This window comes from Thalassophryne amazonica, chromosome 1 (assembly GCF_902500255.1).
Source record: "Thalassophryne amazonica chromosome 1, fThaAma1.1, whole genome shotgun sequence".
Taxonomy (NCBI): Eukaryota; Metazoa; Chordata; class Actinopteri; order Batrachoidiformes; family Batrachoididae; genus Thalassophryne; species Thalassophryne amazonica.
Genome location: NC_047103.1, coordinates 140,262,433 through 140,289,924, shown reverse-complemented (window position 1 = coordinate 140,289,924; position 27,492 = coordinate 140,262,433). Strand labels below are relative to the sequence as shown.

At 43.9% G+C, this 27,492-nt stretch overlaps 1 protein-coding gene across 3 annotated transcripts in view; it reads right to left on the bottom strand.

Moving 5' to 3' along the window:
* LOC117514984 (E3 ubiquitin-protein ligase Midline-1-like) overlaps positions 1-27,492 on the bottom strand; it is a 159,788-nt gene that overhangs the window by 54,006 nt on the left and 78,290 nt on the right. For 2 of the 3 annotated variants that reach the window (XM_034175554.1, XM_034175547.1), the window contains exon 2: positions 10,578-11,371. In XM_034175554.1, coding sequence (XP_034031445.1) covers positions 10,578-11,303 — 726 coding nt within the window. In that variant the 5' untranslated portion in view covers positions 11,304-11,371. The remainder of the gene's footprint in view (positions 1-10,577; positions 11,372-27,492) is intronic. The other variant, XM_034175560.1, reaches the window with a different exon arrangement.

Sequence of the window (27,492 nt, the reverse complement as noted above, 5' to 3'; positions counted from 1 at the left end):
TTGATGGCATTGCATAAGGAGATGCTGACAAGTGTCACATAAAATAAGAAGGTAATGCTAACATTCGCATGTTTGTACTTAAAAGCGAAACGTACAGTTACAATTTTGCTTTGAAAGATCTTAACTGCACATCTTAAGGTGATTTTACATGTTGACTGAAAAAAATGTGTGTTCAATGAAAATCTTTTTTGAGTTTATTACTGGGCAGACAGACTGACTGACTGATGGAATGGACACACCTTTGGGCCTTCGAGAATTCTAGTTTTGAATTGGTTCTTCCACTTACAATGCTGTGAAAAAAGTTAGTGCCCTCAGTTTTACATCCAGGTGACTTCAGACAAGTCAGCAGATGGATACATGAACATTCTTAAGACACTAATTATGTCTTGGATTTGATGGTTTACATGTGCTATATGAAAGGGGGCACTTACTTATTCACACCATCATTTTGTCTTTTAGATTTTTCTTTTAATTCATGATGTAGAGATTACTTTTCACTGTGAGTTCCAAGGACATATTAGAAATTTTAATATACAAAGCCTCAAGATGCAAAACACTTTTTCACATCACTATATTTGTGGGCTTTGAAAACAGAGGAACTATAGATGTAAAATGGGCAACAAGATATGCACTTTTTGTTAAATCCCTTTAATTAAGGTTGAAAGTTAACACTACCCACATATCCTGATGGTTACATTTTGTGGTGGTGTACAGAGAAAAAGAAAATCAAAAACTGAAACTGCTCAAATAATTTTTACCTAACTCTGTGTTGGAAACGTTATTTTCTTGGGGAACAACAGTTAGGGCCCCTTCACACAGTGCGAATTTGGCCGATTTGCGCATAAAGTGTGCATGAAGCAGGAATGGTATGCAAAAGGTGTAGAATTGCAGCTGCTTCTAACACCTCGTACACCTGTTGCTACAACTATTTGCGCACACCAGTGGCTGAAAGACAGAGTGTGCGCTATACGAGCCCATCGAACCATCTTGTTGCAGGTGTCGGCCAAATTCCAACTGACATGCACGAACATCTAACGCTGCTCGTTTGGCACTTAGAAAATGTGTGGCCATTCACATTGTTAACACGACAACAGTCAGCAGACAATCACTGTCGAGCTGGTGGTGAAATTTGTCTAAGTGTCCCACAACTGTGAAATTGCCAAGTGCACATGTGGCTTCCACAGCTGATATTTTTTTCACTATATATTCTAATCTGAAGTTTTACTAGTGAGTGTATCAACTTGGAATCAGTTCTAATAATCTAATTATTCTTTCTCTTTTACATCTTGACACCATCTCACTGAGCATCAGGATTGGGTAGGATTACTTTGAAATGTAATCCAAAAGTAATCAGATTACAAGTAATCCAAGTGTATGTACATACATACATACATGTAATCCACATGTATTCTTTCAAAGTAATCCTCCCCAACCTTGCTGACCATATGTAAAACTACTTCACTGGTGCGTATGTACTTAAAACCTAAAAAGGAAAGAAAGCTGTTTTTGAATTGTGCCTCAAAGTTCCACTTAAAGGTGCTTAGCAAGGCTGAATAAACAGTATCAGCATGATTAGAGTGGTGGCAAAAATATTTTATTGCCCATTAAACTGTCAGAAATGAAGCTGTGTGAGAGAAAAACATGGTTGTCGGTTGGCCTAATGAAAGCTTTGATTGAGCTTGCAGAACAAAAAATATGTTTTTAATGCAATATTCAGTCTCATCTCAAAAAATGAAGCAGTTATTGTGAATAGATGATTTTGAAAAGGGTTTCCATAAAGTCCAGTTATTTTTGTCAGGCTTCGTTAAGCTTACAGGCACTGAGTAACTGGACACAATTGCAGGACTCACAGACACAAGCGTTGGAGTAAGAAAAGGATTTATCTTGTAAACAGGCTTAGGTTTGATACACTGGTGGACAGTCAGTGAAGCGGAGGTACAGGCAGGGCAAGACAATGGCATAGTCCAAGGCAGGCAGGGTTCGGTGGCACAGAGAGACAAAGCAATCAGAGCAGAGGCAAAAACTAGGTCACAAAAACGAGGCAAGGTCATACACAGCTGGTCAGATCAAAAAACAAAACTAGAGCAAGGTTACTGAGGCTGGAACGAGGGCTGAAACAAAGGGTGACAAGCACAACGAACTGGCAGAGAATGGAGAAAAATGCACAGCTTAAATAACAGGGTGTGATTAAGGAAAGTGAAAACAGGTGTGCAAGAAAGTTCAGGAAGGAGACAAAGCTGAGACAAGCAGGAGCAAGAGAGCGCAATAAAATAAACACTAAGAGGCATGGAAGAAAGAGATAAAGATGAAGCAAACAGGTGCAAGAGAGTGCAGAAAAGTAAACACTAAGCAGACAGAAAGAAAGTGGAAGGTGAGTCCCAAACATAATGCAAGAAAATCAACACCTGGAAGGAGCAAAGAAACAAAATCAAGACAAAGGTGAGAACTGAAAGTGATCAACAAGAGAATTAAAGGCTGGGGCTGAAACTGAAACAACTAACGTGGCAAAAGCATAACAAACAGAAATTACAAGCAATGACTATAGTGGTAAAATGCAAAATAAAACCAGTGACTAAAGTAATCCTAAACTGAAAATCAAAGACAGGGGAAATGAGCACAGACAGAACCAAGATGAAAACCCAGGCCCGGGGCAGTTCAATGACAATTTTATCCACTCTTGTTTCATTGTTTATTTATTTTTGTCATGCTGGATATAGAAGCGATGGCCAAATGAGGCCTCATGAAGTGTTTTTTTTTCCCTATGAAAATGAAATTCAACCAGTATTTTGTGCTCATAATTATCCACATCATGAAAAGTCCACAAATGTAACTTTTTTTCCTAGAAGCTGGAAATGCCTCGGCGTGTACCTTGCAAAAATACAGTGACAGACAGACAGATGAGAGTTGAGTCCAACCTCTCAAGCTTGCACAATAATTCTAAAACATCAACTGCTATCATCTTGTAACTCACCAGACACAAAGGGCATATACAATGAGGACAAACCTTGAACATTTTGGTGAAATCTGACATATCAGAGTGCAGCTATGGAAAGTAGGGCACTGAGGGGACTACAGCACCATCTGCTGGAAAAGCAGGCATCACAGTACAAGCTGTCAGATGACAAACAATATAATAAAACTAGAGCACTGCGCTCGTATAGAGCAAACCTCCACTAACTTTCCAATTCCACAATATTTTACCTTGGAAAAAATGTTCAAGGTCAATGCCCTATTAGAAAATAAAATATATATATACAAAAAATATATATAAAAAAATAGAAAACTAGATCAAAAGGTCTTTTCAATGTTAAAATAAAATGTCTGCTAAATCTGCAATAAAAATTAGATGCAGATCAAACTTAGTCTATTCATTGAGTGTACCAGCTTGCACCTCATTGTCAGAAATAAAGGTGCTTGTGGCACGTTTGATTGAGATACAGTATAATGCAAAATGTACACCAAATTGACAATATTATATTCAAATATCCACAAAATCCACAGTCGGGATCATATCCAGATATGACTTTGTCAGGTGATACTGTGTGCCAGTCTGTGCCTCACCTTCAAATTTGAGAGTGATTGGGGCATGTTTCATTGTGATATAATGTAAAATATCCATTAAATGGGATTTTCAATGTAAAATTTAAATGGCTACAAAATTTGTAATCCGGATTAGACTTCGATCAAACTTTGTCAGTTGATAAAAGATACCATCCTACATAAGGCTGTCAAATATGAAATAACTTTGCTCTTTTTTGACAGGGTTATGAATTTTTGAAAAATTGTTCAGTGTTAAGGGCCCCTTCACACATAACACGATTGGGCAGAAGGCGCACAAAGTCGGAGTCGTATGGCACTTGTGCAAAGTCAGAGCTGTGCTCAAACGCCTCATACAGCAGTCGCCGCATCCATTCGGGCACGGCACATGCACTTTATATTCGCTTGGCACTCGCACCGGAAACACATTCCAATGGCGGGCAAGATGAGGTTGCACTGTCATCTGATCATGTTCGCAGCATTCACACAGCATTCACGGTGCTGTAGTTTTATGTGTATTCTATGGCCCCTTCACACATAACACAAAGTTGGGTGAAAGAAGCAGGAACCAGACAAAAAAGAGTGAAAAAATATTTGGTGAATGGCAACAGATTCCACCTGCCTGTCGGGAGGGACACACAGTTGGACAGGCGTAAATGATGCCATGGTGACAGTTTCATGCACGTGCATGTGAGCATTATTTATGCTGTGCAGAAATCAGCAGAAATGTTACGAAACAGAACATCATAAGATCAGTGAATGTATTGTTTAAATGTAAGAGAATCATGTTACTGGCCATGATTGTTCTCACTGTAAAAACAAAACAAAACAAAAAACACATAAAAATAAAACACAACCACATTTTAATATTTAATTCCTGTTATAAAGAGTGGACAATACAAGAATCATCCTCCTCTGACAGACACCAGGAAGTACTGACCTGACATGGATGAGTTTTCTTCCTTTTATATATTACATTAATAACCTGATGCGCTCATACCCATCAACCTGCTCCACGTGGAACTTCTGTCCAGTGCGCAATGAAGCACTGCTGACCGTGTTGCAAACGTGATGTGTTTTTAATTATTACCATGCGAGGAGAACCCACACATACACGTGCGTCATGGTGGCAGGTCGTTAGGTGATATCCTGCATGACATGGTGTGTGTTCTCCAGCTGTGACTTGCGAGTCCACAGTTCTCAATAGCTGCAGCAGCCACGTACACTCCTACCTCTATGGACCTCTCAGCTGACTGAAAAAAATCTCACTCTCTGTTCCTTTGTTCTGTGATTATTTATTTCATGCATTATGTAAATATGTATGTAGTTATTGTATTTATTTATTTATCCTGCCTCTCTCTGTTCTCTTTGTGTTTTTAATGTAACACATCATGTGCACTGCCTCACTATTAGTTCCAGCTGACAGTTGCTGGCCGGTGATCAGCTGAAATGCCCCGTTTGTCCACAGCACTATGAGCAAAGCAATCACACATGACTGAGAGGACAAGCTGGGACATGCCTATCTCAGCTTTCAGTGCTTACCAGTCGAGTGAGTATAAGGGAAATTGTGGAGAGCTGGGCATGTCCCAACTTGTCCTCTGACACTCCGAAATTGAGGTGTTCCTTTGTCTCGCTTCATCAGCGAATCAGTCGTGACGCGCGAAGCCTCCGCGTAGTTTTCCATGACAAAAACTCTTGTTAAAAGTGAAATCTGCTGGAAAATGGCTGATGTCCAGCTCTTGTGATAACGACAGAAATTGCACACGACGGTCCCGGCTCCACACAGCCATCCGTTTAGAAATGATGTGGTGGTTTCTGCCTCTCGATGGCGGCTCGGAGCACGGCGCGCCGTGCGCATTGTTGGCCATCCTTAAAGCTGTAGTAACACTCCTTATTCTCTGTGAAGCCCGTAAAATTTTCACCGAAAGCCAGTTAAATTTTTTGAATGGTTTCCAGCTGCCTGTCTCTAACAGTTTCTGAAAAAATTCTGATGGAAAAAAAGCCCAACTCATTCTGCCATTTCCTCGCAATGAAACAACGACAAGAGGGGTGGAGCAGTGCTCACTCAAAGCCTGCCCACAGGCGAATGACGCAACCGACAGGTGTGGAAAAACTCATGCATGTGCACAAAGGTTCAAGCTTGGCTGACGTAAAAACATATGAATCAAATCCATATAGTTTTTGAAAAAAATAAAAAGGCCCGTTACTTTTCTAACAGACCTCGTATATGTTTTATTTATTTGCCACTTTTGCTGTCTGTCATGTGCACTACAAATTTCATTTCAATTTTAATTTTGTAATGAAAGGCGTGCGGAGGATTTCGTGCGTCGGCACGAAGCAGCTCAGGACGTGCAGCAAAAAAACACCTCCGTCTTGGAAGCCTCACAGGACATGTTGTGGCATGTCCAGCTGTTACACAATTTCTCGGATACTCACTCGACTGAAAGCCATCAAAAGCCGTCTGAATCTTCTGAATGGTTTCCAACACAGAGGTGTTTTGTTTTTTTTTTGCTGCGCGTCCTGAGCTGCTTCGTGCCGACGCGCAAAATCCTTCGCACGTCTTTCATTACAAAATCTCCTGTAATAGTGGAATGTGCCGCAAAAGTGCTATGTCCAGCTCTGTTGCCATTTCTGTGGTAGTCACACGATGTCCCGGATCAACACAGCGTTCAGTTTAGAAATTATCTTGTCGATCCAGCCTGTCGAATGGCCGCTCGGCGTGCCGCGCGCCCTCCACCGCTGTGGGCCTTCTTTAAAAAGGTTTTAACAGTCCATAATCCGCGTGACGCCGACAGAATCTTCACCGATATCCAACTGAATCTATCGAATGGTTTCCAACTGCCTGTCTCTAACAGTTTCTGTAAAAAATTTCATGGAGCAAAGCGGCAGTCTCTCAGCAAGTTCTCTGACAAAAGAAATCTGACGGGAGGGGTGGACCAGTGCTCACTCAAAGCCTGCCCACAGGCGAATGACGCAACCGACAGGCGTGGAAAAACTCACGCATGCGCATGAAGGTTCAAGCTTGGCTGATGCAATCACACGTGATTCAAATCCGTATAGTTTTTGAAAAAAATAAAAAGGTCCGTTACTTTTTGGACAGACCTCGTATCAAAAATTATACGAGTTTAGATGATTTTTTTTTTAATTTATTACATTTTTTCTTATTATTCTGTTTTGAAATCAGATTTCATGAACGGGTTGAGAGTTTGGTTACTGAGTTGTTTCTGAAACAGGGATCCAATAAACACAAGGTACACAGAGCATTGTACTAATGTAACTCGCAACTAAATGTACTCTCGTAGACACATGCAACAGAATGAAAAAAAAAAAGTCCATAAAGTAGATTTTACAATTAGTTGACATTAAAGTCCACATGAGTCAGTTGGCTTTAATATATTTTTATTTAGAAAGGAAAAGACAAATGAGTTGTTCCCTGACCTGACACCACTGAGGACATAGTGGTAGCAATCAGTGGGCATTTAATAACATATCTCCACATGATGACCATATCACCCTCAACGGGCATGCTTAATTAACCACACCTGCACTCTGCAGCAGCCAATTGCCTCTTATTAACCTGTGACCTCCTTTGAAGATGCCATGCTTTGTCACAAATGACACTTCCCATATTCACACTGTGTGCAAAAATCTCCTGCTGGCACACTGACGTGGTGCAGTGATTATCTAAATTGCTTAATTATTCAGGCAGCGAGGAATGATAAAGTCTCACACGATAATCAACCTAGATATCTTGGTAAGCATAATAGGATATTTAATGCTGTGCCGCAGAGTAAAATTGAAATTCATTAAGTTAAAGGGAGATGGGAGTCAAAGTATAATCAAGATAGGTGCCATTACTGTAAGCTACCCTGCAAATATCGTAAATATAGCTGTGACAAATATCATCCTGCCTTCAATGCTGGTCTTTTAGTAACGCAGCAGTGTCCCCAAGTGGTGTGAGATAGTATAAGCATTCACGCCATGGCCAACTGTGGAGGAATTTTTTGAAAGAAAATTACTGGAAAAGTTACATCCAGATTAATATCACTCCCAAATTTCATCAGGTATTCCTGGTGCCACAAATAAATATAAACATACAGTGCCATCCAAAAGTATTGAAACACTTGGTATTTCACACATTTTAATTTGTTTATGCCTTTTCAAATACAAAAATACAAAAAAAAAAAAAAATACAAAAAAAACCAAATACATTTCTAAAATTATCTTCCTTCACTGCAAACTCAAAACAGATCTCAACAACTTCATATAAATGAATTAAAAATAGAAAAGGCAAAGGATTTTTGTAAAAAAGAAGACCTGAAAGTTCAGCTACAATTTGCCAGAAGGTACACTCAACAAAAATATAAACGCAACACTTTTGGTTTTGCTCCCATTTTGTATGAGATGAACTCAAAGATCTAAACCTTTTTCCACATACACAATATCACTGTTTCCCTCAAATATTGTTCACAAACCAGTCTAAATCTGTGATAGTGAGCACTTCTCCTATGCTGAGATAATCCATCCCACCTCACAGGTGTGCCATATCAAGATGCTGATTAGACACCATGATTAGTGCACAGATGTGCCTTAGACTGCCCACAATCAAAGGCCACTCTGAAAGGTGCAGTTTTGTTTTATTGGGGGGGGATACCAGTCAGTATCTGGTGTGACCACCATTTGCCTCATGCAGTGCAACACATCTCCTTCGCATAGAGTGGATCAAGTTGTCAATTGTGGCCTGTGGAATGTTGGTCCACTCCTCTTCAATGGCTGTGCGAAGTTGCGACGATGAACTGGAGTCCGGTCGAGACCCCGATGAGGACGACGAGCATGCAGATGAGCTTTCGTGAGACGGTTTCTGACAGTTTGTGCAGAAATTCTTTGGTTATGCAAACCGATTGTTTCAGCAGCTGTCCGAGTGGCTGGTCTCAGACTATCTTGGAGGTGAATATGCTGGATGTGGAGGTCCTGGGCTGGTGTGGTTACACGTGGTCTGCGGTTGTGAGGCTGGTTGGATGTACTGCCAAATTCTCTGAAACGCCTTTGAAGATGGCTTATGGTAGAGAAATGAACATTCAATACACGGGCAACAGCTCTGGTTGACATTCCTGCTGTCAGCATGCCAATTGCATGCTCCCTCAAATCTTGCGACATCTGTGGCATTGTGCTGTGTGATAAAACTGCACCTTTCAGAGTGGCCTTTTATTGTGGGCAGTCTAAGGCACACCTGTGCACTAATCATGGTGTCTAATCAGCATCTTGATATGGCACACCTGTGAGGTGGGATGGATTATCTCAGCAAAGGAGATGTGCTCACTATCACAGATTTAGACTGGTTTGTGAACAATATTTGAGGGAAATGGTGATATTGTGTATGTGGAGAAAGTTTTAGGTCTTTGAGTTCATCTCATACAAAATGGGAGCAAAACCAAAAGTGTTGCGTTTATATTTTTGTTGAGCATACATGTGAGATGCAAGCCTGGATTTGATGTTTTGGTGAAACAAAATCCTCCACTATACCACTTCATCCTGAAGCTGTCTAACTGGGGATACAAAATGCAAAACATGCACAATGCACAATTTCTCCAATCACAGCCAGAGAAGCTTATAACTTCTTTTGTGTTGTCTGGGTGTCTTGGTGGCTTTCCTCACTCAGTTTTTGAGAACAATCTACTCATACAGATTTACCATAGAGTACCATACTGTTTGTGTTTCTTTGTAATTGATGTAAATAAAGACATATTCAGTGACTTGGAAATGTTCATGTATCCATCCCCTGACATGTCTGAAGAAAACTGAAAATGAAACTGATTATTTACAGCTATTATACCAAAATGTTCCATTACTTATGCAACCCGTCATCTTAGCTTTCATATTTTTAATTACTTTATATCAAGTTTTAATGAATTTATATCAAGTTGCAGAGATTTGCTTTCAGTTTGAGTTTAAGGAAGATACATTTAGAATGTTTTATTTTTTGTATGTGAAATGGCATAAACAAAATAAAATGTGCAAAATACAAAGTGTTCCAATATTTTTGGAGAGCACTGTACAGTATGTTTATTTTATGGACCTGAGAAGGTGAGTGTGAAGCCCTAAGAGATGACCCAGAGCACGGTGGTGCATCTGGTTTTCAATCATTCCAAAAGGGAACATGATTCTCATTCCTCATTGATCGTTTGCTCCCCGTTGCTGCCCGTATCAAATTCAAGTCACAAATGCTTGCCTATGAAGTGACTGCTGAATCTGCACCACTTATTCTAGCCTTCACTGCCACGCTATCATTCTCACAGTCAAGGTAATCCAGGTTATTCTCATTTATGGTCCAACGATGGTGGGATGAGCTACAAAATGCTGTCAGAGAATTGCTGCAATTGCAAGGAAAACTTGAAAACCCAGCTTTCCAAAAAAACCTCCTTGAGTAAACTCTCTAACAAGCGTAACATACTTAACTTGCACTTGCCTTGCATTTTTTTTCTCTCTCTACCTTTCACTGCATTCTTAAATTTCACTCATTGGTACAGTATATATGTGTATGTAAAGATGGTATTTATCATTATGCTGAAATGGGCAATTTTAATATACAGTACCTTCAAAAAATTATCCTATAAGTGTACTTGCATATAATATGATGCCCATGTGTTGCATATCAAAATGTTCAGAACATCCTCAACTTTCAGAATATGAGCAGTTTAGCCTAGAACACTATGGTTCTAAATTGAAAATCATGTGGATGACCTGTTTTTGTGTTTGAATTTTTTTTTCCCCAAAATCTTCAGTTCACAAATGTAGTGCAATATATGAATAAAATTCAAGATTAAGGTATACTAAATGTGTAAAATGAAAATACCTAATCTTGGTGAGTAGAAAATATACTATTTAAAAGATATTTCAAAATATATTATTTATTAATATACTGACATCCCTCTTTGAACTGTAGTTTGATTGTGATTCCTCACTTGTAAGTTGCTTTCGATAAATGTGTCAGCAAAATGAATGTAATGGAGTGTCATGAGGTTCAAGAATCAACTTCTTACCTTGAGTTTTTCATAGCGCTCACTCAGTGCTGCCACCTGATGGTCTCTGTGCCTTCCTACCAGTTTACAGAGGGAGCAGATCAGCTGATCATCTGTAACACAGTACATGTTAACCTTCTCCTCCTCATGCTCCAAGCACTGGAGCCCACGAAGGTGAGAGTCAGGCATGGGCTCAATGAGCCGATGGCCTGTAAATGGCTTTTTGTTGGGGTGCGTTGTCCGAAGGCATTCTTCGCAATAAGATACCTCACATGTCACACAGGTCTTAATGGCATCCTGCGGCGGGTCCTGCTCACAGAACTGGCACTGGACCGGCTCAGGGGGTGTGCCTGGGCTGGACATGGCTGCACTGACAGGGACCAATGCCAGCCGATTGCTGCCTTCCTCGCCTGGAGAGTTGGGCCCACTGAGGGGCGCAGGCAGTGGCAGAGGTAGCGGGAGCCCTGCTGAAGATGAGGCACGCTGAACTCTATCAATAATGTTCTGCAGGGTAATGTTCCTCTTCAGTCCTTCTAGTCCACGCTCCGGACTCAGGGAAATGACATATCTACAGGTGGGGCACTGGAAGGCACCGATGCTTTGAATGGATTCGTTGGTGGCGCAGTGGGAGATGAGGATGCGGTGGGCGCAACCAAAGCAGAGGCTGTGGGCACAGGGGAGCAGCAGAGGATCTTCGAAGAGCTCCAGGCAGATTGGACAAGTCAGCTCTGACTCCAGAGTTTCCATCCTGCTCAGAGGAGGCTAGGTGGGACCAGGCGCAGCTTTTGCAAAATCCAGTAGACGCGGTTAGCTGGCTGCAGGCCAAACAAAGAAGAACAGGGATTTCTGATTAAAGGGAGTAAACGGCTTAAGTTTCACTGCTTTCTCCAAAGCCCTTAAATTGGATCACAATACATCCAACAGCTGAGAAATATAAAATGACCAGCAGAGTCTTCTGCATATTGTGAAAACTAAAAATGATAACTCAGAAATTTGATTTTTGTTTTTAGTTGTCTGGGACAGCTTACAGGTGTTTTTTTTTTTTTTTTTTTTTTTTTCGAATAGGGAGATTTAACCTCAACTTCCACTGAATTCTCCAGATACAGTAGCATTGGTGTAGTACCTGGTATGAACAAAATTAAACATTATACCTATAGTTAATAGTTGTGAATACTCTAAACTTTATTCTAATCAATTACATTTGTTCCGCAAATCTGATCGATTAATGGTGTGAGATTTCAGAACATGAAATATAGCATTGATTGTGGCACAATATTCGCCTGATTCACATTTGATGTATTACTCTGCGCCCTGACCGGCAGATGTCAGTAATGGTGCTGTCAGCTGACAGTGAGAGAAATTGGTGGAGGGACGACGAAGATGCTGTTGCTACATTAAGCTTCGCTGACCGATGGAAATATTGCAATTGCTGTTGTGATAACCGATAAATACAATACTGACAGTGATTATTTGATAACTCTGGGCCAGAAATCTAGCAACATTTCACTAAAATTACGGTCTGTGTAACAGTTTTAATAAACTATATTATTATGCGGGTTTAGATGTAGCCTTCAGTGGTGAAGCGGTCTTTAACTGAAAACACAGATCCAAGTCAAATTACTTACAGAAAAATAAACCGTGCAAATGATGGAACTGGATTAGAATAGGAATAAACCCCTCGTGTCTGATGATTTGCGAGTGTTAATGCTGGATTTTACAGTCGCAAAAATCTGTTTTACCGGCTCCGCTAATGCGCAGACGGTAAACTCAATTTACGATCGTAATATCCAGGATTAACGTCCACAAATCATCAGACACAACAGGGTTATTCCCTAATTCAAAGGCAGCCAAACAGGGACACCTTTGACTTTTCATTTAATGTAGACATTCAGGTGATTGATGTCCACCATGACAGTTTCACTTGAATTTCTGTCCGTCTCCTAGTTTTTCCATGTTGATTTTTTTTTTTTCTTTGCAGCAGATGTCTGGCTGTACTAACCCACTCAGAATTCCCCTCCTGTTTATTTTCAGCTTTATACATGGCTTCCTTTCTGCCTGTAAAAAAAAAAAAAAAAAGCAAGAAAAAGAAGTCCTTACGTTAGCAATTGTAGCCCTGTACTATTGTTACCTGAAGTCTGAGGTGTGATACTATACATTTCCAATGGAGATAAGTTGTGGCTGTAGAAAATGGAAGAAGAAGAAATATCTTCCTTTAAGATCATTTAACTGTATGTATTTACTTATTGGAAAGAAAAAAAAAAAAAAATATTGCATTAAGCAGGAAAATAATATACTACTACTAATAATAATAATCATATAATCTGTAAGGAAGTGCGCGTGGTTTGAGAAATAGTGATAGAAATTTCTAGCCTTGTCTAGGGTTTACTGCTCCTCTCACTCTATAACTGCTGGGAGAGGCTTTTTTCACCCCTGCCCCGTCACTTTACAGCTGAGCATGATACGCTAACTTCGCTATAACCTATAGCTAAGCGAGCTATAACCTAGAACTATAACCTATAGTTTAGTAGCTGCTGTTCAGTACTTATTTATACTTTAGTTTTAAACATTATTCATATACATCTGGAAAAGATGCCCGAGCCACCTCAGCTGGCATCCTTTCGACGTGTAGGAGCAGCGGCTTGACTCCGAGCTCTTCCCGAGTGACCGAGCTCCTCACCTTATCTCTAAGGGAGCGCCCAGCCAGCCTGCGGAGGAAACTCATCTCGGCCGCTTGTACTTGCGATCTCGTTCTTTCGGTCATGAGCCAAATCTCATGACCATAGGTGAGGGTCGGAACGTAAATCGATCGGTAAATCAAGAGCTTTGCCCCCCTTTATTATTATTGTTGTTATTATTATATAAATGCAGTCCATTATCAGCTGTTGTCTTAGTTCAGGGTCTGTTCGAGCTGCTTTTTAACATGCTGCGGTTTGGCCCCTTATTAAAAAACCTCATTGTCTCGTGAGTTTTATTCAATTTTAGACCTGCCCTTACAAAGAACCATATCGATATATTCCTCAATTTGAATTTATTGAAAATCATGTTGAAAATCAGGCCCGTGTCTCCACAGACCGACTCCATCTTGTGAAAGACCTCGAACATGACTGGCACAACACTTTTATGAGCGGTACAGTGGGTGTGTTTTAGTCTCACAATCTTAATCTTACTGGTTCCCAACAGACAGGGGGAGCCCTCCCTTTATCTGAAACTTGGGCATGCAGGGTGGTAGTGAAACTTAACTCTTATGTTGAAACTTTGAACCGGGTTTCAGTCACTTCTAAACAGATAACAAAAGCAAATAATTGATAACTAACATAAAATAAGGAATTAGCACAGATATTATCGAACACATCTCTTGATCAGCACTGGATGTAGAATTCCACCATCCCTTCCGGAAATCGACAAAGATTCGATTTTCTTCACCACCAAGGGATTGTTAAGATGTCACTTTAGTAAATGCTGAAGAGAAGGTGATCAGACTTTTAAAGACAATAAGAGCCAACATATATATTTAAAATGATCAACCTTACTTTTCTCTGACTGCTTCTCATCTCATTTCTTTTCAGTGATCTTTTTGACTTAATATAACATTCTGGCGTTGGCTCTTCCCACGTGTGCGTTACACCATTTTCTTCATAATCTCATTGAAAGATTTTATTATTTCATGTTGGTTTGTGAATGGTGCTGGATGAAGATAGATGCACATATGGTGCAAAGCTGTAACAGAGCATGCCTGGGGACAAGAATTTACATCATATCCAAAAACTAAATTTCCATTTTGAAGCTCAATAATATCACCAGTCTGATAATGATTACTAAAACCTTCAATATTTCTTATGAGCCCGACCTGAATAAACAGATTCTTGATCACTGCTGAAAACAAACCAATGCGTAGCTTTCTGGAAAGTGAGTAATGTCTGTTTGTGACAAATAAAACTCTTGTGCTATTAATTCCACATTAGATTCTCTGGCTGTTTCTCTTTGACCTGACTCACCCATTACACTGTGCTCCACTTCTAAATCTTTCATTAAATTTAGTATGCTAGGGCTTTCCTTTCCATTCATAGTTTAAACTGATAAAACTTTTATAAGACCTCTTTCTGTCCATTTTCTAAAAAGACACAGACCAAAAGTGTGTGTGTGTATTTGGGTGTGTTATACATGTGACATGGATCACGACATTGTTGAACTGTTAATTATGAGTCTATAACAAACTGCATGCTAAACGAAAAAAAAACAACAACCAAATAAGCGAAACATTTTTAACAACAACAAAATACATATAAATAGAATAAAACCCACAACATACTGTAGTGTCCTCTTTAAAGTATGTGAAATGACAATATTTATGTGACTGAGTCACTGTAAATAATATTTTAGTAACATATCGAGCTGAAAAGAGGCAGATTCCTTTGCAACATCGCACTCGGTAAATGACGTGACATAAGCCAAAATGTCATCACATTACCGCCCACAAGCCACATTAACCCGTATAAAGATTGGAGTTGGCGTGAGCGCCTGTGGTGGGGCACAGGGCATGGCAGAAAAGTAGGTCATCCCCGCTGACCACGCTCGCATAATCAACATGCACTGTGTGTCTCGCTGTCTGGCCATCTGAAACAGGATGTTATCTGCCTGTAAGCAGTCAGAAAGTAACATTTTAGAGACAAATCAAAAACTAAATGAAATAAATTAATAAATGTTGCCTGGACAAAATATACCACGAATACTTATTTTGTTTCTTTTACTGTGGCTCTAATAAGAATGAAGTCAACTGTCCATTTCTTACAAGCCATCTGAAGCCCCCAAAACACACTTTAGTTTTTAACCCTCTTGGGTCGGAGGGCATTGTTTAGACAGTTCACTCGCCTGGCATAAATGTTTTATTATTGCTGTTAACAGCTCTCCCTGCATCCCACAATCAAGCTTTATGTCTCTTTTTTTCAGGACAACCTGTTCTTTCATAATATATGTTTTTGTTGTGTTTTATGAGTGTAATAAAGGTTTACAATCAGAAATAACAAAGGAAAAACTAAAGCAGAAATAATTTTCCACACACATTTATTAAAAACACACAGCAAACTATAATAAACAACTGTTTTGAAACTTTATAAAGGTAATTTGAGGTTTTGTGTGAAAGACTGTACAACAAAAAAGTTCAAACAATAAACACAAATGCACAGTTTGTCTTCAACTTTGTCTTCAGCAATTACTGCCTGCTATTATACAAAGGTCACATCACAAATTTCTATTTCTACTGTGTTTTAGAGTCTTCTGACTGACTCTGCAAGCAGCTGTCATTTCACACTTTGGCTCCTACAGTCTGAGGAGCGGCCCCTCTCCCTCACCCCATTGATATGGTAAACAGTGCCTTATGCCAGAGGGAGAGAGCCACAGAGTAATCCAGTAACATTCAAATGCAAATGAGTGGAGCAATCCTGATAGTTACACACTCTTTGTTAGAGCACATGAGATTGTCATGCGAGGCTCTCTGTCTGCTCTCACTTTCACTGTGCGTAATGGCGCAGGGCACATTGGAGGAGTTAGGGGGCTATTCAAATGGGCCAACTAGTAAGATATCACTCCTGAAAACGATCTTTGGCTTTTCACGTGAGGTAAATCTGCCCTACATTTGGATTTTGGAAAACCATGTGACGGTGAACCAATTGCGATTGGACACTCACATTCCGCACATCATTACACAGCTTCTATGAGTACAAAGATGGCCGATGGTGGATCAAAAGTCCGCAGAGATAACTTTTCAGCAAAAAAAAAAGTAAGTTTCTATCTCATATCATTAAGAAGTTATTTATAATTTAGTAAAGCTTGATCCCAGCCGTCGTATACGTCGGCATCAGCCCCAGAGGGTTAAAAAGCTGATTTGTTTAAGAAAAACTATATTTAAAAACTCCATAAAATGAAATAATAAATAAGAAAGATCAAGTCTGGTTTATTTTCTTGAAGACCTCATGCCACCCGCCTCTAATTTCTTGAAAATGAGCAATAGCTTCTAGAGCAAATATCGCGTTCACTGTTTGCAATTCTTGGTATCTTGGGATACGTTTTTCCCCATTCTTACTGTGGAAGTTGAATGGTGACGTGCACTGATTCTGCACCAGACCATCTTGAGCTGATCCCAAGGCGGACGAACTGTCCGGGAGTCCAACCAAGCGCCTGTAAATTTTGAATATGTTCAATCCTAGTGTGAGATTAACAAACCGTTCCCATCTTACACTGACTGATGGTGAGCAGCCAATCTTGGCCAAGTGTAATGACTACTTAAAGATCAAATCCACTTGTTCTGGTTATGTCCATGAATGTTTCATTTTGAACACGGACTGGCATATGCTGTATAAGAATGAGATTCAGAATCAGCTTTACTGCCCAAGTATGTGTGCACTGACAGAGAAATTGCCTCTGGTTTAGTGTTGCTCTCCAAAGTTGTCAATTTTGTATTTTGGTGACAGTTCTCTTCTGAAGGGCACATGCGTTATCCTAAATTCCTGAAATGTGACTTTCTCTTGAGTGTATTTGCATCACAAATATGATCAGGCCAATCACAGTGTTGTGTGGGCCGCTGAAGAGGAGGTACTGCTGGCCCACCACCACCAGAGGGCGCCCTGCCTGGAGTGCAGGCTCCAGGCACCAGAGGGCGCTGCCACCTTATGGGAGCAGCCTGGGTGACAGCTGTCACCCATCACTGGACACAGCTGTTCCACTCAGCATGGAGGTATATCAGTAGGATGGCGTCTCCACCTCAGTGCCGAGATATCGCCTTAAGATAAAGGTAACATTCTCTGCTGTACTTCGTACATTATTATATTGTCTTTCTTGTTGAGCATTGCAGGACAGCTGTTTACAAGAAGCCGTAGCTTCAGATAAGTACTCACCTTCCTGCAGCATTGTGACGTGAGGTGGAGGCGACTTCTCCCCTCCTCTGTGTTACTGGGTGCAGCCGCACCCACACCTGTGTGTCTACTGTTTTCTTGCCAGCAGTACCGGATCCGACGAGCGGAGGCAGTGGCCACCTGGGAATTCGGGACTTGGCGGTTCCAGTACTTCCAGGGTTCGGTGGCAGAGGAAACCCGGGTGGTTCCGGTTCGACTTGGACGGACGTCTCCTACCTTCGAGCCTGCCCACACGACACCAGTGGAATTCGGCTTACCCCCACATTGTCAATTGTTGTATTAGTTGTGCACGTTTCACAACAGTAAAACCTTGTTAGTCACCTTCTCCATTGTCCGTTCATTTGCGCCCCCTGTTGTGGGTCCGCGTTCCTACACTTTCACAACAGGATATCTCGGCCAGCGTCATGGATCCCGAGGGGCGTCAACCGGCTGTTGAACGGCCAATGGAAGAACAGGGCGCGTCGGCGTCTTCGGGAGGGGTAATCGGTGAGTTGCAGCGGATCCTCACCGCTTTCACCACTCGGATCAATTTAATGACCGAGCAGCACGTTCTCCTAAACCGCAGGGTGGAGGCTCTCGCCGCACAAGTGGAAGCGCGCCCTCCGGGCGCCGCTGCGGCTCTCCCTCCCGAGGACCCTGCGCGTGATAGTGACGTCCCACTGGTCGTTCAATGGTCCCTTCCTCCGTCCCCAGAAGCTTACATAAGCCCTCCAGAACCGTACGGAGGCTGTGTGGAGACGTGCGCGGATTTTCTGATGCAGTGTTCGCTCGTCTTCGCACAGCGTCCCGTGATGTACGCGACTGACGCTAGCAAAGTAGCTTATGTAATAAACCTGCTTCGCGGGGAGGCACGCGCTTGGGCTACAGCGCTCTGGGAGCAGAACTCACGGCTCCTTCATACGTACGATGGGTTTGTGCGGGAGCTCAGAACAGTGTTCGACCACCCCAATAGAGGAGAGACCGCTTCAACCGCGCTACTGTCAATGAGACAGGGGCGTCGGAGCGCAGCTGCCTATGCAGTCGCCTTCCGCATCGCGGCGGCGAGATCCGGCTGGAATAGCACTGCCCTCCGCGGCGCCTTTGTAAACGGACTGTCACTGGTCCTAAAAGAGCATCTGGTGGCGAAGGACGAACCGCGGGACTTAGATGGGCTCATCGATCTGGTCATACGACTCGACAACCGGTTAGAAGAACGCCGTCGGGAACGAGGCGAAGGGCGTGGCCAGGCACGCGTCGTCCCTCTCCCTTCCGGTTCCGACCGAGCTCCGCCCTCCCCACGCTCCTCTGTTCCTGCGCTCCGTGCGCCTACGGCTCCCCCTGCTGACGAAGCTATGGACACGAGCAGGGCAACATTTAGGGCACCTGGAGCACAAAGGAGGCGGGCCTATGGAGCTTGTTTTGTTTGTGGCTCGAGTGAGCATCTTGCAAACGACTGCCCCGAGCGGTTAAACTCCAACGCCCGCCCCTAGAGACTGGGCCAGGGGTGGGCCAAAACATTCACGTGGGACACACCCACATTGCCACACGACTCCCAGTCACAATCCTGTATGAGGATTCAACCCTGAAGGCCCCAGCACTGAAATGAAGGGAATCTGCTAGACAGCAGATGGGCCAGGGAGATAGGGCTCCCTCTGGTGGCTCTTACCTCGCCTGTACAGGTTCGGGCACTAGATGGCTCCCTACTCCCACCGATCACACATAAGACACCTCCAGTAACTCTGGTGGTGTCAGGTAACCACCGGGAGGTGATCGAGTTCTTTGTGACTCAGGCCACCTCCCGTGTGGTTCTGGGTTTTCCCTGGATGCTAAAGCACAATCCCCGGATCGATTGGCCGTCCGGGGTAGTGGTACAGTGGAGCGAGACCTGCCATCGGGAGTGTCTAGGTTCCTCGGTTCCTCCCGGCTCCCACGCTAAGGAGGAGGTCCGAGTCCCGCCCAATCTGAAGGCAGTGCCGGCGGAGTACCATGACCTCGCTGACGTGTTCAGCAAGGATCTGGCTCTCACGCTTCCTCCCCACCGCCCGTATGATTGTGCCATTGATTTGGTTCCAGGCAGTGAGTTCCCGTCCAGTAGGCTGTACAACCTCTCACGGCCGGAACGCGAATCAATGGAGACCTACATCCGGGACTCATTAGCTGCCGGGTTGATCCGGAATTCCACCTCTCCGATGGGTGCGGGTTTCTTTTTTGTGGGTAAAAAAGATGGCGGGCTTCGTCCATGCATTGATTACAGGGGGTTGAACGAAATCACGGTTCGCAACCGATACCCGTTGCCCTTGTTGGATTCAGTGTTCACCCCCTTGCATGGAGCCAAAATCTTCACCAAGCTTGATCTTAGGAATGCGTATCATTTGGTTCGGATCCGGAAGGGAGACGAATGGAAGACGGCATTTAACACCCCGTTAGGTCATTTCGAGTACCTGGTCATGCCGTTCGGTCTCACTAATGCTCCCGCGACTTTCCAAGCATTGGTAAACGATGTCTTGCGGGACTTCCTGCACCGGTTCGTCTTCGTGTATCTAGACGATATACTCATCTTTTCCCCGGATCCTGAGACTCATGTCCGGCATGTCCATCAGGTCCTACAGCGGTTGTTGGAGAACCGCCTGTTTGTGAAGGGCGAGAAGTGTGAGTTCCACCGCACTTCTTTGTCCTTCTTGGGGTTTATCATCTCCTCTAACTCCGTCGCCCCTGATCCGGCCAAGGTTGCGGCGGTGAGAGATTGGCCCCAACCCACAAGCCGTAGGAAGCTGCAACAGTTCCTCGGCTTTGCTAATTTCTACAGGAGGTTCATTAAGGGCTACAGTCAGGTAGTTAGCCCCCTGACAGCCCTGACCTCACCAAAAATCCCCTTCACCTGGTCGGATCGGTGCGAAGCCGCGTTCAAGGAGTTGAAACGGTGCTTTTCGTCTGCACCAGTTCTGGTGCAGCCCGATCCTATCCGCCAGTTAGTGGTTGAAGTGGATGCCTCGGACTCAGGGATAGGAGCGGTGCTCTCCCAGAGCGGGAAGACCGATAAGGTCCTTCACCCGTGTGCCTATTTTTCCCGCAGGTTGACCCCCGCTGAATGGAACTATGACGTCGGCAATCAGGAACTCCTTGCGGTGAAAGAGGCCCTCGAAGAGTGGAGACATCTGTTGGAGGGAACAGCCGTGCCATTCACGGTTTTCACTGACCATCGGAACCTGGAGTACATCAGGACCGCCAAGCGGCTGAACCCCAGGCAAGCCCGCTGGTCACTGTTCTTTGGCCGTTTTGACTTCCGGATTACCTACCGTCCCGGGACCAAGAATCAAAGATCGGATGCATTGTCCCGGGTACACGAAGACGAAGTCAAAATGGAACCGTCGGATCCCCCGGATCCCATCATCCCGGAGTCCGCTATCGTGGCCGCCCTCACCTGGGACGTGGAGAAGACCGTCCGGGAGGCCCTGACCCGTGACCCGGACCCCGGAACCGGACCAAAGAACAGACTCTACATCCCACCGGAAGCCAGAGCTGCAGTACTGGACTTCTGTCACGGTTCTAAGCTCTCCTGTCACCCTGGGGTGCAAAAGACCGTGGCAGTCGTCCGGCAGCGCTTCTGGTGGGCGTCCTTGGAGGCCGACGTCCGGGACTACGTCCAGGCCTGTACCACCTGCGCCAGGGGCAAGGCCAACCACCAAAAGACCTCAGGGTTGCTACAGCCGCTGCCCGTCCCACATCGCCCCTGGTCCCACATCGGCCTGGACTTTGTCACGGGCCTCCCGCCGTCCCAGGGAAACACCGTCGTCTTCACGGTAGTGGACCGTTTCTCCAAGGCGGCCCACTTCGTGGCCCTCCCGAAGCTACCAACGGCCCAGGAGACCGCGGACCTCTTGGTCCACCACGTCGTCCGTCTGCATGGGATACCATCAGACATCGTCTCCGATCGCGGTCCCCAGTTCACCTCGCACGTCTGGAGGAGCTTCTGCCAGGAACTGGGGGCCACGGTCAGCCTCTCGTCCGGGTACCACCCCCAGACCAACGGGCAGGCAGAGCGGGCCAATCAGGAACTGGAGCAGACACTACGCTGTGTGACAGCCGCGCACCCGACGGCCTGGAGTACCCACCTGGCCTGGATCGAGTACGCCCACAACAGTCAAGTGTCGTCAGCCACCGGCCTCTCCCCTTTTGAGGTGTGCTTGGGGTATCAGCCCCCCCTGTTTCCGGTGGTTGAGGGAGAGGTCGGTGTGCCCTCGGTCCAGGCCCACCTACGGAAGTGCCGTCGGGTGTGGCGTGCCGCCCGCTCTGCTTTATTGAAGGCCCGGACGAGGGCGAAGAAACATGCAGACCGGCGGCGGGCCCCGGCCCCCAAGTATCGTCCTGGGCAGGAGGTATGGTTGTCCACCAAGGACATTCCTCTGCAGGTGGACTCCCCAAAACTCCAGGAACGATACATCGGACCTTTCAAAATCCTCAAAGTCATCAACCCCGCCGCAGTGAGGCTCCAGCTTCCGGCCTCGCTGCGGATCCATCCAGTATTTCATGTTTCCCGGATAAAACCCCATCACACCTCACCCCTCTGCACCCCGGGTCCGGCACCACCTCCTGCCCGGATCATCGACGGGGAACCGGCTTGGACTGTGCGCCGGCTCCTCGACGTCCGTCGGATGGGCCGGGGTTTTCAGTACCTGGTGGACTGGGAGGGGTACGGTCCCGAGGAGCGCTCCTGGGTGAAGAAGGGCTTCATCCTGGACCCGGCCCTCCTGGCCGACTTCTATCGTCGCCATCCGGACAAGCCCGGTCGTGCGCCAGGAGGCGCCCGTTGAGGGGGGGGTCCTGTTGTGTGGGCCGCTGAAGAGGAGGTACTGCTGGCCCACCACCACCAGAGGGCGCCCTGCCTGGAGTGCGGGCTCCAGGCACCAGAGGGCGCTGCCACCTTATGGGAGCAGCCTGGGTGACAGCTGTCACCCATCACTGGACACAGCTGTTCCACTCAGCACGGAGGTATATCAGTAGGACGGCGTCTCCACCTCAGTGCCGAGATATCGCCTTAAGATAAAGGTAACATTCTCTGCTGTACTTCGTACATTATTATATTGTCTTTCTTGTTGAGCATTGCAGGACAGCTGTTTACAAGAAGCCGTAGCTTCAGATAAGTACTCACCTTCCTGCAGCATTGTGACGTGAGGTGGAGGCGACTTCTCCCCTCCTCTGTGTTACTGGGTGCAGCCGCACCCACACCTGTGTGTCTACTGTTTTCTTGCCAGCAGTACCGGATCCGACGAGCGGAGGCAGTGGCCACCTGGGAATTCGGGACTTGGCGGTTCCAGTACTTCCAGGGTTCGGTGGCAGAGGAAACCCGGGTGGTTCCGGTTCGACTTGGACGGACGTCTCCTACCTTCGAGCCTGCCCACACGACACCAGTGGAATTCGGCTTACCCCCACATTGTCAATTGTTGTATTAGTTGTGCACGTTTCACAACAGTAAAACCTTGTTAGTCACCTTCTCCATTGTCCGTTCATTTGCGCCCCCTGTTGTGGGTCCGTGTTCCTACACTTTCACAACACACAGCCCAGGATGGAACTACATGCGGGTGTGGGTGGAGGCAGGGCTTGAAGCCCTGTTTCTTTTCTATTCATGAAATTGCAAGAGTAGATGTTCATTCAATTTTTCAGATCTTTGGTTTCAAATACACACACACACGCACATATATATATATATGTATGTATGTATATGTGCGTGTGTGTGTGTATACATACAGTGAGGAAAATAAGTGTGATACAGTTTATCCACTGTAGATTTTGCAAGTTTTCCCACCTACAAAGAATGGAGAGGTCTGTAATTTTTATCATAGGTACACTTCAACTGTAAGAGAGAGAATCTATTTTTTTTTCAGAAAATCATAATGTATGATTTTTTTTAAATAATTAATTTGCATTTTATTGCATGAAATAAGTATTTGATACAATAGGAAAACAGACCTTAACATTTGGTACAGAAACATTTGTCTACACGTAAAGAGGTCAAACATTTCCTGCAGTTCGTTACCAAGTTTGTACACTGCAGCAGGGATTTTGGTCCACTCGTCCATACAGATCTTCAGAGTTCATCTACAGAGTTCAGGTCTAGAGACTGATTAGGCCACTCCAGGACCTTGAAATGCTTCTTATGGAGCCCCTCCTTAGTTGCCCTGGCTGTGTGTTTGGGGTCATTGTCATGCTGGAAGACCCAGCCATGACCCATCTTCAATGCTCTTACTGAGGGAAGGAGGTTGTTTGCCAAAATCTCGCAATACATGACCCCATCCATACTGTGCAGTCCTCTTGTTCCCTTTGCAGAAATGCACCCCCCCCAAAAAGTGTTTGTTAATGTTTCCACCTCCGAAACATGTTCTCATCCCCAAAACATGGTGAGTGGAGTTGATTCCAAAAAGCTCTTTTGGTCTCATCTGACCACATGACCTTCTCCCGTGCCTCCTCTGGATCATCCAGATGGTCACTGGTGAACTTCAAATGGGCCTGGACATATGCTGGCTTGAGCAGGGGGACCGTGCTGCCCTGCAGGATTTTAAACCATGATGGCATCATGTGTTACTAATGTAATATTTGTGACTGCGGTCCCAGCTCTCTTCAGGTCATCGACCAGGTCCTCCTCTGTAGTTCTGAGCTTTCTCAGAGTCACCCTTACTCCACAAGGTGACATCTTGCATGGAATCCCAGACCGAGGAAGTTTGACAGTCATCTTGTGTTTCTTCTACTTTTTAATAAATTATCATAACAGTTGTTGTCTTCTTCCAAGATGCTTGCCTGTTGTCCTGTAGTCCATCCCAGCCTTGTGCACATCTACAGTTGTGTCCCTGGTGTCCTTAGACAGCTCTTTGGTTGTGGCCATGGTGGACAGGTTGGAGTGTGATTGATTGAGTGTGTGAACAGGTGTCTTTTATACAGGTAACAAGTTAAAACAGATGCAATTAATACAGGTAAAGAGTGCAGAATAAGAGGGCTTCTTAAAGAAAAATTAACAGGTCTGTCAGAGCCAGAATTCTTGCTGGTTTGTAGGTGATCAAATACTTATTTCATGCAATAAAATGCAAATTATTTCTTTCTTTCTTTCTTTATTATTATTATTATTATTATTATTATTTCTCTCACAGTTGAAGTTTACCTGTGGTAAAAATTACAGGCCTCTCCAGTCTTTGTAGGTGGGAAAACTTCAACAGTGGGTCTGGTTTCAGTTCAGAAGGTTCTGGGTTCAAATCCCACCCCTGCCACATTTTTCCATGTAATGTGGAGTTGCGTCAGGAAGGGCATCCAGCGTAAAACCTGTGCCAATTCAACATGCAGATCCACCTTGGATTTGCTGTGGCGACCCCGAGTGCAAACAAGGGAGCAGTCCGAAGGGACTTACTATATATAGTACCAGTCCATATTTTGTATGCCAGAAAATGGGCATTGGATGTCCCTTTGTCACCCTAGCCTACCCAGTTTTTAAAACCATATTTCACACCATCTAAATTGTTTAAAACCACATTTTCCACAATTTGCCAACATTTTTTTTTCAGTAACCATTAACAGTTGGTGGGATTTGTGCTTCAGAAAACCCCTAAACTGCTTTCCGTGTGGTTAGTGCACTAAGAGAGCTTAACCCTTGGCATCGGGGGAGCTCTGGAGATCAACTTGTCTGTTCGGGGTTATGAGGTCCATGCAAAGTTCAAAGTGAATTTCCTCTGTGAATGGATTTGAACACTTTCACACAGTCAAGCAGCACTGGTGCAGATACGTTCTCTGAAATTTGAACTGAAACTTTGTATAAATATTTTTACAACATTTCCTTGAAGAATATTTCTGTTGGGATGTGCTGCAGGAAGTATGCGATAAATGTTGCTGTGCTTGTAGTTGTCTGCAGGTACCATAGGTCATTGGCTTGAAAGAGAAGAAAAAAGTACACAAGCTTGGAAATCTAAAGCAAAAAAATAAAAAAAAGCCTCAAAGCACTAATTTTAGACTGTGATAAAAAAGCTTGGAGCTTTAGAAGGCACAAGTGGAATTGGGTCTTACATCTCTCTTTCATCCGTTCTTATAATAGCCTCCTCAGCTTCTCTGTTTTCTAAATACAAGCTAAATTCTCTGGACTGTTAGCAACACTGACTGCTAACGCTTGACATCTTTGTCTGTTACTAGACTCCTGTCATCTTTATCCTCAGTCTGCTTCCTGACACACTGTCTGTGACCAATCGTGGCCTTTCATCTTCAGAAGTGGTCAGTCACACCTAACAGGATTGGTCACTCGTAGTCTGCGACGCCAAGGATATTTGTGATTGGGATAAACACAGGAGATTGTAATGCTGTGTGGCAGGGTTAGGGATTGCTTTTTGTGACCCAGATTGGATGAGACTGGGTGTGAAATCAGATGGGAGGCTTAAAACCAAAGATCATAGCAGACCAAAACACATCTGGTGTTGTCAAAAACACTCTCTTACAAATGCACAATGACAGCGCCATCAAATATGAATGAAGATAGATACCATACTACTCATAAGAAGTAGTCCGTTGGACGCCCTGAGCCATAGATACCATGGCATGAAGCCAATTGGTGCCTACAACTCTCTCTGGACTGGACACCAGTCCATGTTAGGTTAATTGCCTAGCCAAGAGTGGTACCCATTTAGAGTTGGACAGACTCGGACAATGTAAAATGAAACGCCTTCTCCAAGGATACAGACAGGTAGCTTTGAACACAAACCTGGAAATGTCACTGTTAATATGCTGGTAGTCTATCCCACAGAGCCACTTGCTCTATGCTACTCATAACTTTCTACATTATAACACAAAACCCTACTGATGTATTCAAAACTAGGGTAAACCTAGCTGAGACAAATAGCCCACCACTTTATAGTATACAAATAATGAATGTTTATGAGTTCAATGGTACGAATATTTCATGATGTGAAAGATGGAATGTACCATTCATCCCTCAAAGCACTAAAGGTCCAAAATGGAATGTACCATTCAATGAGGCAAAGCTGCGTTGAATGGTACGTTCCAGCTTTCACTGAATTAAATATTTGTTCCATTGAATGAATGAAAAAACATTCATTATTTTTTTATATAATGGCTAAAGTAGATCCTTGTCATTTGATATTTTATTAATTTATAAACAACAGAAATGGGCCTTACATTTTGTTGTTCCACTGGTGTTTAGATGTCAACAGTCCAACTTGAACTTTAAATTGGAGTCCAAAATTCTTCTCAGTCAACTTGGAAAACAGTTAGTCCATGATGCCGTACATTGACTGTGTACGTCCACAAAAAAGAAAACTTTGCGTATTTCCTCAGTCCAGCGAGAAATCACTTCACAAGTTTGTCCAGCTTTTCATCTTAACAGCTCTTCATGCCTCCAGAAAATAAAAATAAATCCACCACGCTTAGGGAGTAGTGGATTTGTTTATATTTTTTGTGTTACAAGAATTAGCAGTGTCAATTAGCTCCTTCAAATCGTCATCCACCAGGTAAACAAACTCCACCATGTTTAGCTAAACGCCGCCCCGGTGGAGTGCGCACACAGTGGTCGGGGTGTGCAATAGCAAATTTCATATAGCACCAAAATTGCATGCTAAAAGGAACTATTGCACAGTAAATGAAACACATTGGTAAATGGTACAAATAATCCATGTCACGTGACATCCAACCCACCAATCAAATGGCAAGGATCCACTCACCCATTATATAATATGTCCTAGCCCAATTTTCTACTGTATAGTGATTCATTTAAGAACATCGAGCTGAAAAAAACATGTTTTGCTTCTGTTTCACAAATTTGATCCAGATTCATGCAAAATCCTACACTTCTAGATATTCCTCGATATCTCTGATTCCACGATAATTTTATAAAACCATGGTCTGCTGAGTTCACTCTTGTCAAATCAACTCATGCTATCATTTTAATTGTCATATTTTTTACTGTATGTTTTTATTGTTACATTTTACTCTTGTTTCTGTTGATGTTATTTTCCCCAATTTTGGCATTTTTATATACGAGGTCTATTAGATAATAAACCGACCCT